General features: G+C 41.7%; 1 protein-coding gene across 2 annotated transcripts in view; it reads left to right on the forward strand.

Moving 5' to 3' along the window:
* PARP1 (poly(ADP-ribose) polymerase 1) overlaps positions 1-9,171 on the forward strand; it is a 65,297-nt gene extending 56,126 nt beyond the window's left edge. For both annotated transcript variants that reach the window (XM_056357370.1, XM_056357369.1), the window contains 9 exons: positions 1,881-1,964; positions 2,767-2,889; positions 3,323-3,451; positions 4,194-4,292; positions 4,841-4,993; positions 5,259-5,386; positions 5,767-5,828; positions 6,737-6,851; positions 8,340-9,171. In XM_056357370.1, coding sequence (XP_056213345.1) covers positions 1,881-1,964; positions 2,767-2,889; positions 3,323-3,451; positions 4,194-4,292; positions 4,841-4,993; positions 5,259-5,386; positions 5,767-5,828; positions 6,737-6,851; positions 8,340-8,421 — 975 coding nt within the window. In that variant the 3' untranslated portion in view covers positions 8,422-9,171. The remainder of the gene's footprint in view (positions 1-1,880; positions 1,965-2,766; positions 2,890-3,322; positions 3,452-4,193; positions 4,293-4,840; positions 4,994-5,258; positions 5,387-5,766; positions 5,829-6,736; positions 6,852-8,339) is intronic.
* Positions 9,172-13,586: the final 4,415 nt, after the last annotated feature.

Here is a 13,586-nt window from a genome sequence, read left to right on the forward strand (position 1 = left end):
TACTGTCGTAGAGTAAATCTGATGCATTTCTTTTCCTGCTTCTCATTTAGCTTTTAAGGTTTTACCTCACCAAGCATACAGTTTATGACAATTGTCTGTGACATTGCCTTGCATGAAATTCCTAGTTAGAGGGCTGAATCTGCTCTACTGCTGTACCCTTTCTTTCTTTCTTGGTGGAAGGCAAACATCCCCCTTGCCTCTCGTGACAATCTTGGTGCACACATCTGTGATGTGGAGCTGATTCTTCATGCTGCCCTCGGTGCATCTGGTAGTAATTGCAGTGCTGTTGTTTTAGACCTAGCCCCTTGGCTGTTTGTGCTCTTTTGATGCATTTAATGATAAAGCTTTGGATGCAGTTTAGCTTTACATCAGAGGTTAGATCTGTTCACCTCCCATGAGTCACAGGGGACGCAAACTCCAGCCCTTTGGCTGTTTGTGGGCTCAGTAGATGTGCTCCTCAATCACATTACTGGGGGATGTGTTAGTTTATAGGTGTTAGTGTTTAGCTGTTAGTGCTTATACGTGTTATTTTATCGTTTATATAACTTACAGTTAGTATAGGTGTCTGCAGCTATTCTGCATGCCCAAGTTAAATGGCCCATTTTACTTTTACATGTCCTTCATGATTTTTCAGCTACTAATTAGATAATGCGGATGATTGGTACTCAACAGGGAAGTATTGGCCCCAAAAGTTTCAGAACCACAGATGTATTGCAGGTTGTTTTTCATTAGCTTATTAATCTTGGCGTTGTGCCTCATGTGTCCCCAAGACGTGATTGGTTTTGAAGCCCACCTTCTCTCTTGCAATCCGTCCTGACTTTTCTTAGTATCTGGCTTTATGCTTAGCTGCAGCTAAAGGTGAAAGTTCTCCTAAGCCCAGTACACGGTAGAAATCTCCATGCAAAATCACTTCAGGGCTTTCACACCAGTCTCTAGCTTGGAAGAGCCTTCCAAGTTCAGCTTGCAGAGAAGATTTGCATATGGCTGGGTTTCCTAGCTCCATAGTGGATAAATAATATGGAACTTGCCCAGATGGTATGTGATATACATGGATTCGTAGGCTATTCTGTCTTTGAGGTGAATCTTAAACCCATGAAGTTAAGTAATAGCCAATTTGACCTCCAGAGTGTACGGTGAGTACTGTCAGAAGTCCAGAGGGTGTATGTATAATCTTTGTTAAAGACTCCATTGGACTTCACTTCTGTCAAATGTTTTTGCATTTGGATGATCCTTAACTATGCAAGGATTTAATGCAAATCTGAAACTCTCTCAAGTTCCGTCAATACACAAAACAACAACATATAAATTAAGTCAGTGGATAAATGCAGGCAACCAAGATACCACTTTTAATTTAGTTGCGCTTTTTTGTTGTTCCTTTTTCATTAATGAATATGAAGCATCTTATAGCCTCTTTGCATTTGACCCTTGATAACTGTAGGGTAAAGCTGGAAGAGGGTGTCTGGGCTGTACCTATAGACACAGATGATCTTATGAAAAAGAACTACTTAATTGAGGTTGCTTCTTTGCCAGCCTGAAATGTATGGCTACTGAAATGATTAAGGAACGCATCTGTTGCCAGGTTAATATTCAACTTCAAGCCAGATGCTTAGTACCCTATTTTTGTATTGTCCTAGCATGCATACTTAGTTTCCTGTTGCAGTATTTCTTTGTTTATAGGATGTCTTCTCAGTAGTGTGCACTGTCCTTCTGATGTCGTTCCTCAATTCACAGAGATTAATACCAATTCTGAAGTGTTTCCATGCTTTCTGTGGTCAGTCCTACCAGGATGGAGATACTGGTTCCCTAGAAACCAGAGAAGGAAGGCTGCAGTGGTTTCAGTGTAGCAAAACCCTGTGTTAACAATTTAAATCTTCCATCAGATTGACCTGCAGAAGATGCCATTGGGAAAACTGAGCAAGCGACAGATCCAGAGTGCATACTCCATCCTGAATGAGGTTCAGCAGGTGAGCATGAAAGAGATGTTAGAGCAAGAGGGGAATTCAGAAGTTCTTCTGGGCTTGGAGTGAGGTGAATGCTGAGCTCTGTGTATGAAGAAGACCTGTGCTCACTTTTACTGGGGAAGAGGATGTCGCTTCCACATGTAACTCATTAGTTCTCTTCACTGTTGTACCAGTTTGGGCAGTACTTGTATCTTTCACACTTTTGTACCACAAAGCTCAGGCTGAGCCAGGCGCAAGTGGCAGCTGAGTAAATGAAGCCAGTGTCTTGATCTAGTAGTGAGCTGGGTTTCCACCCCAGAGAAGTCTGTTAGAGGATGAGAATAAAGGTTGAGTTGACACAGTAAAGGGTCTGGTTTGATGACATCACTGTATTAACACATCGTGATCTGGACCAGTCCACGTATGACTACACAGTATGCCTGAACAGCTTGCAATAGTGTACCAGTATGTCCTATTTTTTGTCGTGGGCTCCCTGGCAAAACATAGATACAGGAAGTTTTACTTTAGTTGTCAGAGGACCAGAACTTTGCCAAGGACATGTACCCCTTCCATATCCAGGAGCCTTTATTTTGCTTTCCAGAAACATAATCCCAAATAGATTTTTCTCATACCAGAAATCCTGTGTATTTCTGTGCAAGTACTGTGACTTCCTACATGCAAAACAATTAAATAGAATTGCCATTTTTAGTCCTGTGAGAGTTTCAGCATTACTGCTTGTTAGTCCTCAAGTATCTTGTGTGTGTCTATTGCTATGGAGACTGAATCTTACTCAGTAATTTTCTTTGGTGCTTGTTGTCTTGTCCAGGCGGTTTCCGACAGTGGCTCAGAATCCCAGATTTTGGACCTCTCCAATCGCTTCTATACTCTGATTCCTCATGACTTTGGGATGAAGAAACCACCTCTCCTAAATAACTTGGAATACATTCAGGTATTGACTGGAAGTAGTATGTTGTCTACAGGCAGCAGGTCTGAGACCAGACATCTAACACAGAGAATTTGTGAGGTTTTAAGACTTCTTTAACCTCATGCTTCCATGAGGTTAAGCTTGTCTTTCTTAAGAATATCTTCTTGTTTGTTTATTTATGTGGTTATGCACATACAAATAATTATATGTATAAGTTATTAGAAGATGTATATATTATGGTCTACTTATATATATGTACATACGTGTATTTATATTTTAATATATTTATGTGTTTGTATTTTATTTTCTTAAAAAAAAAAAAAAAAAGCTATGATGTTATGTTGTTAGATGGCAGTGTGTGGCCAGTGATTCACATACACTTCTATAATTCGGGATATTCCAGAGTTACTCTGAACATGTCACAGGCGCAAGTAAAATAAGCTCTTTAATTCTTCAGGCTAAAGTGCAAATGTTGGACAACTTACTTGATATTGAGGTTGCTTACAGCCTTCTCAGAGGTGGAAATGAAGATGGAGATAAAGACCCAATTGACATTAACTATGAAAAACTTCGTACTGATATTAAGGTAAGGAAATGAGCGAGTGAATACAAGCTGATGGCCGTTTAGTTCGGAGTATAACAAGTCACCTAAACTATAAGTGGACAGATGTATTGGCATGAGTTCAGAGAAGGGCCACTGAGCGGGTTAAGGGACTGGAGCATATGAGGAGATGCTGAGAGAGCTGGGACTCTTTAACCTGGAGAAAAGAAGTCTCAAGGGATATCTTATCAATGTCTATGAGTACCTGATGGGGGAGGGGAGTAAAGAAAACAGAGACAAACTCTTCTCGGTGGTTTCCAGTGACAAAAGGCAATGGGCACAAACTGAAATACAGGGAACTGTATTTAAGCAAAATTAAAAGCTTTTCTTGACGGTGTTTGCTTTTGGGTTTTTCGCTTGTTTACTGTGTCAAACACTGTCAAAACACTGGAAGAGGTTGCCAAGAGAGGCTGTGGAGGCTCCACTCCTGGAGGTGTCGGAAGCCCGATTGGACTCGGCCCTTGGCAGCCTCCTCCAGCTGACCCTGTTTTGAGCAGGGGAGCTGGAAATCATCTCAGTGTCCAGAGGTGCTTTCCCATCTCAGACATTCTGTGACTGAGTGCTGTCTGTATGCCTGTACACCATCTCTAGCTGGGAATAAATTTCCGCCTAAATGATAAAAGAGGCTTAATCTGGAGAGTTGCCAGCATAGTGTGGATGTCAACATTTTGTAAGAAGCCTGCTAGTTTGTATGCTAAAGAAACTTGTCTCATTTGCCTCTTTGCAGGTTGTTGACAAAGATTCAGAAGAAGCCAAGATTATTAAACAATATGTGAAAAATACTCATGCTGCTACTCACAATGCATATGATCTCAAAGTCGTGGATGTAAGCTGGGCAATACTGGGGTTTATGCTTGTGAAGATGGACTCTAAGTTGACTTCCTTGTTTGCATTTTCCTTTTATATTTGAGTGGCTTATCTGGTTTCCTTTGTTGAAAGGGTGGTTTGATAGACCAATTGCTATTTAATAGCATAGCAAAAGTCTAGGCAGAGATGAATCTAAGCTTAATGAGGTGTCTTTGAGGTTGTTTTTATTTTAATTTAATTGGCCTCAAAATGGAGGTGGGGTAATAATCATCTAGAATTAAGCCTAAGTTTATTGAATGATTTTTCAGAAAACTATGATCTCATGAAAATGCAGAAGGGAAGGTGGAGAAGTAATCGATAAGAAATACCGTGTGATCAATGCTACCTACTTTTTTGCTAGCATGACATAGCAAACAGCAAATACTAAAAACCGTCCAGATCACTTTTCCTAGCAGATTAGTGCGTATTCCAAATCGGGTGATTTTTTTGTTTATCTGATTAGTTGCATGAAGGTAATGGTTTATTTGCTTGGTTGTTCTTTTTCTCCTGTCCATTTTTTAATTTAAGATCTTCAGGATTGAGCGTGAAGGAGAGAGTCAGCGTTACAAGCCATTTAAGCAGCTTCATAATCGCCAGCTGCTGTGGCACGGTTCCCGCACCACCAACTTTGCTGGTATACTCTCGCAGGGTCTCCGGATAGCTCCTCCTGAGGCTCCTGTGGTACGTTAAACAGCTTCTCTGGCTGCCTCCATCCCTGTGCCCAGAGATTGCCGCAGTCAGAGACAACCTAAATAGGAGAATTTGGGGGGGAGGGGGGCAGTGTTATCTCTCAGCATGCAGACAACATCGTATGTCCAGAGTGGATTGCTGACTGGTGTCCACGAGAGCTTGAGTTGCAGCTTTGCTCTCCTGGGAGCCCAGCCAGGTGGATTCAATGCTGCCTTTGTGTTATTGTCTCAATCTTTTTTTGTTTTGCTGCTTGCAGACTGGCTACATGTTCGGGAAGGGCATCTATTTTGCAGACATGGTATCCAAGAGTGCCAACTACTGTCACACATCTCAAGCTGATCCCATAGGCTTAATACTACTGGGGGAAGTTGCCCTTGGAAATATGTAAGTAACTTATGAAGAGTATTTGCTGAACAAGCTTAATATATCGTGGTACAAGGCGATGCTAAAATTGCAAGCCTTTTGTTCAGTGTGAAGAAAGAGCACGTGGTATTTCATTAGAAACAAGATTCTTAAAATGAGAGCTATTTGGTTGGGGGGAAAAATATCAGTGTTTCAGGTCTAGAATCTTGTACTAAATGCCAATATTGTTAAAATCAGTGACTGAAAACAAAGAAGGGAAGGCAGCTAAGTTTCAGAAGTTACAATCTAAATTGACTTTATATTAACTCACCATAAACTGAAGCCTGTAAAAAATGTGATTTTTCATCAAGATAGTTTAAGATGAATATGAAATGCTATTGTGTGTTCTTTGTGCTGGCCAGGTATGAGCTAAAGAATGCTTCTCACATAACAAAATTGCCCAAGGGAAAACACAGTGTGAAAGGTAAGCATTAATAGTTGTCGTTGGTAATCTTTTATTGATGGCAAACTCACATTGTGTCTCTCTGCTTAGCAAAGAGAACTGTAGTCATTTCATAGTTGTATTTTATTTAAGAGTCTGCATAATGTTGCCCTGTAGTTGCATCTGTGTATGTGGCATTTTGAGGCAGGAGTTAGTACACTTGGTATGTCCATACTGAAGTTAATGTGTTACCTGAAGTTAAGGAGGAAACTTTCATTTGATATTACACAAGAGAAAATGTAAGGTGCCGCCTTACTCGCTTTCATCATAACAATACTGTGTATTTTAGAAGAAAGATGAGAGGTTTGATAGGTCAGAAGAATAATTGTTTAGCTTTCAAAGTGCCTTAGAAGCTTGGGGAAAAGGGAAAAGCTAAGAATAAAAGTTCAGAGGGAACAGCTGTTCTCATTACATTTCCCTCTGCAAAAAGCATCAGTATCTGGCACTGACAAAGGATGAGAGAAAAGACTCAGCTCTCTAATTCAAGCAAAAGAAATGGTAATCATTACCATCTTCTGTACTGAGATGGGAGAGTGGAGAACAGTAACGTTCAGTAATGAGTGAATGTGCATGTGTTCATTAATGGACCTAGGATATTAGAGCTATTAGTCTGGTCTGGTTTAGCTTTGATCATACAGATTATCTAATTAACAGCCAAAAGTCTTAAAATTCTCACTTTTAGTGTAGCAGCATACGACTACAACAGGTACAGTGGTGCTGAATTGAATAAACAGACTGTATTTTTTGTGTTCTTTTTAATATATTTTTGCACTTGGTCAGCATTTAAAAATATATGTGAAGTAATAATTGGCTGGCTGAGTAATTTCTTTATGTGCAAAATCTGTGTTTGCCTTCTAGATTTGTAACTTTAACGTTTTTTCCCTTTCTAGGCTTGGGCAAAACTGCACCTGATCCCACAGCCACTACCACCCTTGGTGGTGTAGAGGTTCCCTTAGGGAATGGGATCTCAACAGGAATTAATGATACCTGTCTTCTGTATAATGAGTATCCTTTGCTGTTATATGGCTGCACACTGTGTTTGAGTGTTGCTGAGTTTAGCAGGATCTCGCTAATGTCAGTCAGGAGTTTTGGCACACTGTTCTGTTTCTTTAAGATATGCTTTGGAATACTGGGAGACAATTTAGTCTCTTCTCCAAGGGGGATGATTTTATAGTTGTAACACTTAAATTGTCATCCTGCAGAAAAGGGAAACAATACATGTAGCAATTAGCTGTTGCCCCCACAGGACTCGATACCTGAAGGCACTGGAGTGGCCAGACAATGCTGCCCAATAGTGTCTGGCCCAGGGACATGCCAGGACAAGGGGTGGGGAATGCAGCCTGTGGTTTCACTTCACTCCAGTTTGGTTTCTTCCTTGTGGTGCTGTGGCTGGCCAGCTTGGCCAGGAGGAGGTGGGGGAGCCAGCGCTGTGGCTTGATGGAGTCTCATCACACAGCTTCTCTTGTGTTCCCCACACCCTTTGCAAGTATTGAGGTCGACCTCAGGTGCCCATCAGAGATGTGGCCATTAAGCCTCTTTCTAGGCAGAAGTGCACCCAAATGAATGGGTGCTCAACATTCACAAGAGGTCACAAGAATAAGTAATGTCTAAGGTTCCAGGTCAGTCTCTTCACTGCCCTCTGGGTTGCATAGAAGCTGTCTTCTCGCTTGGTAAGGTGTTTTCCTCTTACAAGCAGTTTTGGCAACAGAACTCATGGCAATGGTGTTTTTATCTTGAATTTTCTTAAATATAGCATCTGTCTTGGTCAGAGAATAAACTAGAATACACTTGTTATTAGCTAATTGAGGTACCATGTGCATTCGTTTTGTTTTACGCCGTGTTTAATGGGGATGCTTTTCATCTAAAACTGGGATTAGAGGTAAGTTTGAGGCCTAAAGCACTGAGAAACACGTAGGTGATCTGGGACAGTCTTCTGGGAAAAAAATGGTGTGTTCATAGGATGTGCAAGCACTGCTAACCATTGTAGAACTCTTCTCTTTGATTCCAGTTTGGATTTTTTAGTAGGAAATTAAGAGGATTTTAATGACTTTGTGCTAGATGGTAGCAGTAGAACTGCAGTTACAACTGTAGATGCCAGCTCCGTAACTGCAGATACCATCTAGACTACATCGCTCCACTGTTTGGTTAGTGGGACAGATGATGTGTGCTACGGCTCTGGCTGACAAAAAATACTCTTCAAGAGCTATAGCCTTATATCTAAAGTCAGTTCATCTACCTGTCACTCAGGATTCCTGCTGCACCATCATTAATTCTCCATATGACTGCTAGTTGCTTGTTTCTAACTATTGCATAAAACATATTCGGATTCAAAGAAAATTCAGATTTAAAGATTTATGGTTTGATCTGTTAGAACTGCTTAATCACACAGGCATCTCTATGGTAACTTCAGCTCAAAGGTGAGGTTTGACTGTGTTTTGAAGTTTTTCTGTGTTGATATCAGCAACTGTAATTATTCCTTAACATTATTCCCAGATATATTGTGTATGATGTTGCTCAGGTAAACCTGAAGTACCTGCTGAAACTGAAGTTCAACTATAAGACATCACTCTGGTGAACAGTATTTAGAAGCCCTGTTAGACTTATACTGTAGTTACACTATAGCGTTGACTTCTGACATGCTTACGCATTGACTTCTCTTACCAAGATATCAAGAGCTAAACTGCAGAAGAGGTTACTAAATCCTATTTAGTACAACACTTAGTGAAAGTTTTATATAAACGTGTGGCAACACATGGACCTGAATTCTGATGAGAACAAGTACCTGGTTTTGTTTTATACCACTTGTAATTTTGGGGTTTTCAAGTGTTTCTTTTAATTGACCAAACTGACAGAAAAAAATATCAAGGTTATGTTTTTAGCCAAACAGAGCAGGGCAATAGCAGAGAAGGAACTTGAGGATGTTTGCGGTATTTGCTCTGTTAAGGCTTCCTCTTGTTTAAGATGCCCATCTTCAGTTTTCATTTGAATAAATGATAAATGTGCATTTATTTTGAGGTAAAAAATAAAAGCTAATTTCATACTAACAGCTTTATGTTTCAAAACTCCCAAATTGTTTTGGTTTTGAGTCACGATTTAAATGTATTTGGTAGAATGTTCTTAAACATGATATATCTCTCTGAAGATCAAATGCCAAATATTGAGATCTGTAGTCACGTTTCAGGAAGTCATGGAGAAATGAAAATTTGGACTTTCCACTGAGACTTCATCTGTCAACAGTTGGTGCGATAAACATGGAAAATTAATTTGTGGATGTTTTGAATTTAGTATTAGCCCCAATAAACCTCCTTTAAATATCTACCTTCAATGTGATGTAAGTTGGTTGTTGTAGACTTATGTCCTAACAAAGCCATAAGTTGAATTTGGGCTCAAGCTTCACTCGTCATGACTTAGTGAGGTCTGTTGCCACTCTGTGGGTAGTCTTGAATTCCCTGACTTGAAACGTCAATATAAACTAATAATTTCAATGTTTAGTGATGTTTTGCTACTTTTCACTTTCAGTAAGTCATTGAGCAGTATGGGAGTGCTAGAGCAACATCAGTTCTTTCTCGTCAAAAATGACTGATCTCCCTGACCTGTTGGGGCAAGTTGGCTAATGCCCAGGGACATTAGCAGGACGTTCACTCTCTCTTCCACTGACAGTTCCCTTCCCAAGAAGAGACAGTTCAAGCTCATTCTGACGGTTGCAGCTTTGGTCTTTGGTAACCTGCGCAGAAACAGCAGACTAGATTCCTAAAGCATTGTCATGTCCCAGTGCCCTTTGAAAAAAGGAGTTTGAAGCCAAAGCGGTTGCTAACGGTGCAGCTGCTCCCAGGACCCCTGAAAGGAGAGGAGGATGAGGAGTGATGGAAAACAAAGCTGCTGCTGGGAGAGAAGGAAGTGTGGAAGGACTGGGTAAGTCGTATGGCTTGAGGACAGCTCAACACAAGAGAATCAATTGAGGTTGGTGCTAGTGGGCTTTGAGGAGAGTGGCCCTTGTCTTCTGGTTCTTCTGTAGCCTAACCAGTGGCTAATTACTGTTCTGATTCCAACAGAAACTTTTGGTTGGTCACTTAAGTATAATCCTGTCAGTCTCTGAAAGAGAGCATGGGAAGTGGTTGTTTAGTTGTGAGGTGGATTCCTCCTCCCCTTGCAAAACAAACGAAAAACCAACCAAACAAAAAAACCCGCAGGAATTAAAGGTAGATGCTTTCAGTGTTCCGTCACCTGTACCACAGGCAGCTCAAAATTCCCTTTTGTTCCAACCTGAGCAGCACAAGGAGTGCTTTACATGTATGCAGTGCTCAGTTATAATTGTAGCACAACCGGGTATATTGCAAGCTGTCTCTAGCCTCGCAAATACAGCAGTAAAAGGTACGGTGGGACAGGACCTTCTGGAGCGGCAGCATGTGCCCTCTGGGGACTGTAGGAGAGCCCTGGTGTGGCTGTCCCGCAGGGAGATCTAATGTGGATTCAGGTGCTGCATCTGCTACCAGCTTGTCTGACGGCAAAGCGGACCTGCTCCTGAAAACAGGCACTGGTGCCGCTGTGACCCAGCATAGAGACGGCCTCTCCCCGGGGCCACACTGGGAAGAGCAGCACGGTGACAACCACCGAAGGCATTAGTTCTGGAGTATGTGCAGGAAGCACAGCTGAATGAATAGGCAGCCCCATTTCTGTCAAAAGTACTGGAAAGGAATGAGTTGTCAAGACAGTAGGTCCCATGACATCCTCTGCTTTTTTCAGAGAAGTGATGTTGAGGAATGACTTCTGATACAAACACTAAACTGCAAAAAGCAGCAATTTATAAATATTTAAGCATTTTATCTTTATTTAGCGTGGCTGGAGGCTCTGTTGTACAATAGCTTGCAAATGTTAAAGATAGTCCATGCAGTTTATGTGAATTGGGTAAACTGAAGGAATACAGCCTAGGCTTACTGATTGGCAGTCAGCGTGAATTGTTTGTGACTTGCCCGAGTTCATGCAGGAAAGAAGTGGCTGCAAAAAAAATACAATACAGGTCACCCAATGCAGTATTTTAGCCCTAGAACAATCTTGGTACAGCCTTTAATGAAATCCACACACCTCACCTTCTGTTTCTAATCAGAGGAAAGGGGGAAAAAAAAAATCACCAACCCAAATAATTTATATATGTAAAAAGACCTCTGGGCACATCAAGTTCTCAATACCGTAAAGAGTTGTACTCATGAGTCATGCACTGTTCGTAACTATTGAGGTTTTTGCTTCAGCTTGCTTTCTGGAAGACTGCTTCAGCCTCTCTCTATGAGTTCTGGGGACGTGATTTTCTGCTGAAGTGTTTTTGTGGCCAATTTATATCCCACTTACTATTTTGCTTTAATTACTTTTATACATGTGGTGAGCCCCCTAACTTAGTCCATTATACTCTCACTCCTGTTATGACCATTAAAAAAAATAGTTTCCACTGTTGTGGAACACAGGCATCAGACCAAGAGCTTGTGCTTTTACTTTCAAGTAAATGCCAGGCTACTTCTCCAGAAATCCATTTTGGAGATGCAGTGGCATCTATGAGAAGAAATGCAGATGTAGATCCCAGCCAAGATGACTTGCTGGTTTTCATTTGTTCCCGTGTGAAAGTAGCATGCGGGCAGTGGGCACTGTGGGTCACTTTCACGGAAAGTGAGAAACACAAGTACAGTCTGAAAGCAAGAAGGAGGAGTGGCCTCCCAACAACTGAAAGGGGAGACTACTGCTTCTCCCGCCCCCTCGTTACAAATTCTAATTTCATAATGTGATGAATGCAGTAGGACTCAGACTTTACAAGAACATGCTTTGGTGACTGAAGAGAATGCTCTTTGCCAGCTGTCTGTGCTTTTCTTCCTACTACCAGGGCCTGTCTAGGGGAGGAGAAAAATGACACCCTAGCTGTCTCCTGTCCCTGGGATGTAGTGCTACCTGCACTGTGCTTACAAGACTGATTAGTAGGTGGTGTAACCCATGTCTTAATACCATCTGCAGAAATTAAGAAGAAACAGGAGTGCGGAGGTGCTTTCTGCAGTATTTGGGTGCACACCGTTAAGAGCAGGTTCCTAACGCGACCCTTTGGGAAAGGGAATGGCGTGGGTTGAGTGAAGCCAGTTTAAAGATCTCCATCTGTGCGAGGCAGGTGACCAGCAGTACCTAATGGCAGGTTGTTCGCAATGAGCGCAGGTGTTCTCTGTCACTGTGCCTGCCTATCGGAATAGTTGTGTGGCTTCTGTGTCACTCAAGTGCAAACGGCAAATCTGCCAGAATGGTAGAAGGACGCACTGGAAACATTGTGTATTGGTCTGCGTACTGGCAAATGGCACCGGCTGTGGCTTTGTCAAACAGGGTTGCATCTGTGTGACTCAGAAACAGCATGCACAGGAGAAATGAAAAATCAGAATATAGGGATACTGCAGCAGCCATAAAAGGCCAAGATGTAAGAGGCCTTTTGTAGCAGGAATCGTCGTAATATGGTGGTGTTACCCTTTCAGCACAGTGAATGGTAGCAGTTTCTGCTAAATATTTTCCAAATGCAGCTGTTGGAATGAAATGAAGGAATACCCAGCATCATGTTCTTGGGAGCTGAATTCTACCTTCTGACCTGGTAGTTTTTAAGGTGGTCGGCAGGAGGTGTTGGGGGCAGGGGGAAAGCTCTCTTAGTTTTTTCATGTGTTTTCTAGGGTTATCACAATGTACAAAAAGCCCTGAGAGGCACTGGGGTTTTTGGTTTCATTTTTCCTCTTCTAGAAATTCAGGCTCTGAAGACTGTTGCAAAATGTGATGGTGGTGTAGAAAACTTCTCTTCCCTCCCCTGAAAAGCTCTTGCCTTGGTGACAGCTCTTAGCATCGGGGTGGCACGGGGCAACTGCTGCTCTCAGCACAGCGAGATGTGATGACAAGGTTTACAAAGCACAGCTGTGAAAGTCTTGCTGGAGATCAGTGTTTTCTGTCAACTGTGGAAGTCTCGGTGTCGCCACTCTTAGCTGAGCGTTAGCATACAGCCCTTGGAACACGGGGAGCCTAGCTGAAATACAGGGACGGGATTAGTGTTAACACACTATTGTTTACCTGAGCCTGGAAGGTCTGGTCCACCTCAGGTCTTTTGGGTGGTGGAGGTGTTTTATTAAAGGAGAAAGCTGTACAGGGTTTAATGTGTAGCTTTGGCCTTTGAGATAGCACAGATTACTATTTTGTTGGTTTCTGTTACTAGTTTATTTGGTGTTATGCCTGTGCTGCTTTGCATCTCTCTGCTGTAGTTGCTTTGCTTAGTGCTGTGCAGTACAGAAAGCTCTTGCTGAAGTGTCTTAGGCCCTTTGGGGGCTAAAGGGAAGGAAGGCTGTTTCAACAGCCTTTCAAAGTGACCTGGAAAAGCGGGTGGAAATGTGTGCTAGGCTTTGTCTTCTCTTTTTACATTTTTTTTTTTTTTTTAATTCTGCTACAACGTATATAGAAAGCCCTTGGGGAATTTCTAAAGGATTCTACTCTGTTTGTTTCTTCTCTTAGAAACTCACTTTTTTTCCTCTTAAGCGCAAGGGCAGCATTGATTTTTTTTTTTTTATTATTGTTTGTTTTTTAAAATTCTTTAATAACATGACCTATATCCTGCCCATCTCAACCTGCCAGAGCGCCTAGTCATCTGAGTTCACTAGCAATTTAAGAACTATATATATAATTTTCTGTGTTTTGCAGAATCCTTGGTTTAACCTAGATGCTTTTAAAGAGATGCAAACAGGCAGT

This window comes from Falco biarmicus, chromosome 12 (genome assembly GCF_023638135.1).
Source record: "Falco biarmicus isolate bFalBia1 chromosome 12, bFalBia1.pri, whole genome shotgun sequence".
Lineage (NCBI taxonomy): Eukaryota > Metazoa > Chordata > Aves > Falconiformes > Falconidae > Falco > Falco biarmicus.